At 38.5% G+C, this 6,000-nt stretch overlaps 1 protein-coding gene across 11 annotated transcripts in view; it reads left to right on the top strand.

The window, feature by feature from the left end:
- The first annotated feature begins 1,349 nt into the window (after positions 1-1,349).
- The window catches only part of PPFIA1 (PPFI scaffold protein A1), a 50,725-nt gene continuing 46,074 nt past the window's right edge, over positions 1,350-6,000 (top strand). For all 11 annotated transcript variants that reach the window (XM_087877502.1, XM_034417314.2, XM_087877487.1 and 8 more), the window contains exons 1-2: positions 1,350-3,068; positions 4,037-4,300. In XM_087877502.1, the coding sequence (XP_087733628.1) occupies positions 4,037-4,300 (264 nt within the window). In that variant the 5' untranslated portion in view covers positions 1,350-3,068. The remainder of the gene's footprint in view (positions 3,069-4,036; positions 4,301-6,000) is intronic.

The following is a 6,000-nucleotide window of genomic DNA, read 5'->3' as shown; positions in this document are numbered from 1 at the left end:
AGCTTCAGAATTAATGCCTGTAGGCTAGACAGAATTCCTGACATTTTGCCAGCAATAGTGGCTGGCATCTTCAGAAGCAAGGTTGTCCACTATGTAGAACACAAGCAACTAAATAAGGATTGATTCGGCTCCTGTATTTATAGCCGGATATTTGACAGTTTATTGGTCTTTAGTCAAGCGAGTTTCCAATTGGTGCAGCTTGGTGAGAGCTGGTCTCAGATTGGTTGTTGTGCCTGAACCTGACTGAAGTTCAATCCATGAAAGTTTCTACTAGAAAATTATTAATGTTCTTTAATGGAACAGAATATAGTTATTATTTTGTATGTAAGTAAGGGCGGCTAATTTTACACAACGTGCGGCCCCATTGCGAACAGGTAGTAAAGGTAAGTAGATTGTTCCCTTAGTACAATCTATACTTGCTACTTAGCAAGCAGCAGTAGCAGCAAGTATCCTGTTTGTGAACTCAATAAAAGTTTATTTTCCCAAAGGGCAAAAGTTAAGGGGGGGGGATGCTATTTTTATGAGTAATAAAACTATTAGTTGAAAGCTAGCTACATTTACTCAAAAATAGGTCCAATTTGCTTCTCACAAAGAAGCATTTTTCTACAGAGAGATACATATGAATTGTCAGTCCTTTTTGGAATTCTTCTTTGACACTTGATTAGCAAACTACATTATCTGTGCATTCACCAAGGTGAACAAATTCATCCAAAGGTGACTTTCTAAGGCTCCCGATTTAACTGTAACTATTTGTTAAGTAACCGGAGCAGCCAAACCTTTCTCACTCTGTAACACATTAACCGGTCGAGTAGTCTCTCCTCCTTGCCTTTCTCCAAATTGCTAAACTCATGTTCTCAAAAAGTGCAGTTCTCCTCGCAGAGGCTTCCAAGTTTCTTTCCCCACCCCCTTCATTTGCGCTCCCCATGGATAGAGGTTTCAAAGTATTTCTAGCAGGACCACCAGATTCTGTAACAGCTGTTTGTTCCCTATGCCATCCGTCTGGTAAACTCGAAAGATTCATTTTTCTCGCCATGTACAATGGATACATGAGAGCTAAACTTTTTGTTTCTCTATGTCATATATGTGGACATATGTGTCATATATGTAATATAATATATATGTATAATTTTATATTTATTTTGTCATGCATATGTAGCGTATATTGGAGAGGGCGAACCTTTTGAGAGCTGCGTGCAACGAAATTTAATTTTAATGTATGCCGATTAGCGTACATTCAAAGTGACAATAAAGTTATTCTAAGTCTAAGCTATTCCCCTTATTATTGGCAACGGTGCTTTTTTTTTAAAAAAAGAGGCAACTGGACTTTCTGGTTTTTTTTTTTTTTCTTTGAAGACTTCTCATCCAGGAAACTTCAGCAGCTCTGGATGGTGAGAAAAAAACTGGCAAGAAGCCAAGAGTCAAGCCTCCTGGGGCAGCTCTCGGTAAGGACTCCCTTGGGACCGTTGAAGACGTGGAGCGGGGAGAGGAGGAAGGGGGAACGTGGCCTTTCAATTAGTACTGCACACGTGTTGTTTATTTAGGAGAAGGACCTCCGTGTTTGACGGACCTACTTCCCAGCTATGCCCACACACGGGGCTATTCTTTTCTCTTGTCCCTCAGAGAGAGAGAGAGAGAGAGACCGCGGCCAGCTTCGTCTTCCAGCTCTCAGGAGGAGACACGAGCCTGCCGCCGGTGCCCTAAAACCAACGGTCGCCCCCCCCCCCTAAAAATATATATAGTCTGACTTCGCTGAGGGATGGGGGGGGAAAGTAACGTCCCCTTCGCCTTCCAGGGCGAGACGAAGGCCCCGCCGCGCTGCATTGTGGTCCACGCCGTTGTATGTTGAAGCCGCAAAGCCTGTCGGGAACCACGGGAGGCGGCGGCCAAACTCCGAGCGGCGGCCGAGGGCCCGGCTGGAAACAGGCACCCCCATCGCCTCCTGGAGCTTCTCAAGCCTTCCCTGCAAGCGCTCTCCCGGGCCCGATTCGCCGTCGCCGCCGCCTCCGCCGCCGCCGCCCGTCGTTGGGGACTCGGGAGAGCCTTTTGGGAGCATCTCCGAATTTAGCTACCTCGGATGGGGATGTGGAGTCAGGAGGCGGAGCTACCTGGGCAGAGAAGGCCGAAGTTGAGAGCGAGAAGCGGAGCGCAAAACTCCTCTCTGGCGCGGTGGATCCCCTGAGGCCTCCGAAAAAGCAGCCCTCGACCCAGGAAAGTCTTGGCGCGGCTTCCCGGTGAGGGGTGCGTGTGTGTGTGTGAGGGGCGAAACTCCGAAAAGGTTCCCTCGGGGCTCTTCACCCCGGTCCTCGCAACTTTTTCTCCGCTTTTCTGGTGCTCCGTTTAACTCTTCCTGCCTCGTGAAGGTGGCGGCGCGGAGAGCTCCTGCCTCCCCGTGGAAGAACGGAAGGATAATGGTTGGCACCCACATCCCAAGGACGGTCTTTGGATCTTGGCTCTGCTTTTGAAGCTTTCCTTTCGCAGCAACATCCCCCCCACGCCCACCCCCCAAAAAAGAGGAATTATAAATGCACGGGAGAAGACACGGAAACTTAAGAGGCGGAAGAGAGGACTGCCTCCGTCAGAACTATAACAGCTTCAGCTACTTCTTTTGTTGTTGTTGTTGTTGTTGAAGTAAATGCCTTTGTGACCTAAAGTAAGATTTCTACATCATGCACAATTTGCCGGCCCAAAGACCTTGAGAAAGCATTCGGTCTTTTTTTTTTCTTTTCTTCCCCACATAACTTCTCACCTTTGGGGGAAAAAGAAGACTTGTGGACCAGGCTTCGAATAAGGGAGCTTAGTATAACATACGTTGATTTAACCTTTTGCTTACTGCGGAAAAGTAGATTAATTGATCCTCCTGTTGGTTTATCTTTTGTTAGGAAGATTACTTATTGCCTTGTGTGACTACCCAAGGTGGGGATTATTTAATGAATGAACATTGTAGTCGGGGTGGATGGCTGCTCTACCATTTCAAATGCTTTTGGAAATCGTTATGCAAACTTGCTGAAAAAAGCTGATATCGTTGGGAAAAATTGATCTCTCTTGACAAACCTCTTTTATCAAACAAGGTAAGTGGATCACTTGAAGCTTGCACAGTAAACACTTTATGATTGTGAGGTGTGACGGATTACTAGAATAAAATAACAAAGGAGTCCATTCTGAACATGTTAGGTCAGTGCTGGTTACATTGTTTAGTTTTAAATGATTAAACTCATTCTCGTTTTATTATATAGCTTTTAAAATATGACAACTCAAATTGGAATGGAGAAAAATTGTTTACGTTTAGCTCAATAATTACAAACTGTAAAGGGTAAAAAACTTTGAAACAAATTTGGTGGCCTTTAATAAAGAGGAGCTGTTTCCCTTTTTTAATGACTCACTTCAGGAAACTTATTAAGGCTTTTTCTAATGCTGTACCAAAGAGTTTAAATTCCCATACATCTTAATTCAAGCTCTCTCCCCCCCCCCCAAGCTCAGAGAAATGGAAGTAGGTAGTAAAAGTTTAAAAATTAATTAAAGCAATTAGAAGAATCTTTTAAATACCCCATTTTGTTCCAGTGGACTATGATGGTTGATTAATAGTCACATGAATAAGCAAGTTTGCTTTATTCTTGTTATGCCTTTTGCTGAATGAATTTTATTCAAATTAATCTATCTGCAATAATGCTACTGATGCATTTTCTGTACTAGCAATTATTAATGCAATTAGAATGTCTGTACTTACCCATAAACATGCTGGAATCAGATAAAGGTCTACCCCCTATACTTTTCTTTAGCACCTACTAAGGTAAGTTAGAATTTTAAACAATTATCCATGTCAAGTGAACTTTACCATGGACAACTATAGGGAAGTTTTATCAAGTTATATTTTGCACACACATGTCTGGTACTGTAAATTTGTAATAAAATTGTGACAAATTCAAATAAGTATAATTGGATGCTCGTAGCTAGATAACATTGTAGCATCTTAGTTTTGCTAATCAATTTGAATTGGTATTTTTATGGTTTCATAATTAATCTTAACATTAATTTCAAGATGATGTGTGAAGTGATGCCGACCATCAGTGAGGCAGAGATTCCTTCAGGGGGAAGTGGAAACCGTGGTTCAGGTTCTCCCCTTCAGTCGGATGCTGATTCCCATTTTGAGCAATTAATGGTATCCATGTTGGAAGAGCGTGATCGCCTCTTGGACACATTGCGAGAAACTCAAGAGACACTTGCATTGACCCAGGGTAAACTACATGAAGTTGGTCATGAGAGGGATTCTCTACAACGACAGCTTAATACTGCACTTCCTCAGGTATTTATTTAAATGAAAACTTTTTTAAATTTAAAAATGTTAAAATCAATATTTTAAGTTTAAATTCTTTTCCCTAACAATTATTGGCAGGAAATAATAAACACTTAGAAAAATAAGTGTTCTAGAGAGATTAGTTCTTTTTTTAATGGGATTTCTAGGAATGATGAAGCAAAATATTTAATATGAGTGACAGAGTTTGAAAGGTTGCTTTATTCTCATTCATTACCCATACAATTTAAAAATTCTAGATTTTTTTATTCTGAAGTTGTAGGCAATTAAATCATAAGAGTTATTAAAGTGAAACATTTGTTGGACAATACTGTAGTGAAGAGAAAATATTACTTGCCATGCAGGAAGATGTAATAAAGATATCTAATGATCATGTTTTACTGGTGGGCTTTCTTACAGAGAACCTAATATTAAGCCAATGTTTGACAAGAACTGTAGCTTTTTAAAAACTAGTATAGAATTTCATGTTTTCTCCATGGTAATAATAGCAGCACAACATAACCATAATTTTCTAGCAATATAACACTTCCCCAATATTTTGGTTGTGGTTATAAATATATTGTGGAATATTAAAAGATAGGAAAATCAAGGATCATATGAATAAGATCCTTTATATAGATTTGTAATAGCTGTAGTTTGATTCCACTGTATAATATATATATGAAATATTATATTGTAAGCTACCCAGAGTCATTGACTAAGATAGGTGGCCATAGGAATTGAACAAATAAATTATAAAATTGTTGTGCAGATGAGCATATTTGTAAGCACTCATCTGCACAACAACTTTATTTGTGTGTAAACGGTATATGTTTGTAGGTATATATGTATATTTATACATGCATAATATTTGAATATTATTTACAAAGTTGAAATCTCCATGCTTCCTATTGATAATTACTGGAAATCATTAAATAAATTGTAACTTACTTTTTTCTCTGTTTCACTACATTAGATAAAATGTGAATGATTGGAAGTCCCTTATGTGACATGTTGTAAAGATTTCAGGGTTTTTTTAATGTTTTTTTTGTAATTGTATTAAACATTACAATAAAAACTAATACAAACTAAAAAAAATAGAAAGTGCAGAAAAGTGGGAAGAAAAGAATATAATAAAAGAAATATATAAACAAATGATTTTTCCCTTCATAATAAGTATAAACAATTTTAGTAATTCATCACCTTCTCTTAAAATACAATAGCTGATCTTTTTCCCCCATATTTTATCTCATCTATAAATAAATCTTTAAAGCTTAATTGTTTAGTTCTAGTTAAGTCCATTAAGGGTCCATAGATAACTGTGAATCGGTTTTAACCTTGATCAAATAAACCAACTTGTTAATTTAAATGTTTTTAAATTATTTTTTTTATCATTCTGTAAGCTGCCCAGAGTTGCTTCAACAGTGATATGGGTGACATTTAAATTTAAGAAAAAAATTATATTCCTTTCTTTTCACAGTTGATTTTTAATCTCTTCTAAGACTGTCCTAGAACTTGATGTACTTTAAGACTTTAGCAAGTTACCTTTGTATAACCAATTTAAGAAAATTATCCAGATCACTCTTTTGATTTGTTTTTTGTATACCTCTTTTAATTAATTAAGGCATCAACCGGTTTTATTTGTATATCCAGTGTAGCATCTTTTTCCATATCATTCTTCTAGCTCTCATTTTTAAATTCATTTTCAAATC

Source organism: Pantherophis guttatus, chromosome 1 (genome assembly GCF_059756535.1).
Source record: "Pantherophis guttatus breed Tessera chromosome 1, ASM5975653v1, whole genome shotgun sequence".
In the NCBI taxonomy this organism is placed as follows: domain Eukaryota; kingdom Metazoa; phylum Chordata; class Lepidosauria; order Squamata; family Colubridae; genus Pantherophis; species Pantherophis guttatus.
This window is presented reverse-complemented; position numbering and strand designations above follow the sequence as displayed.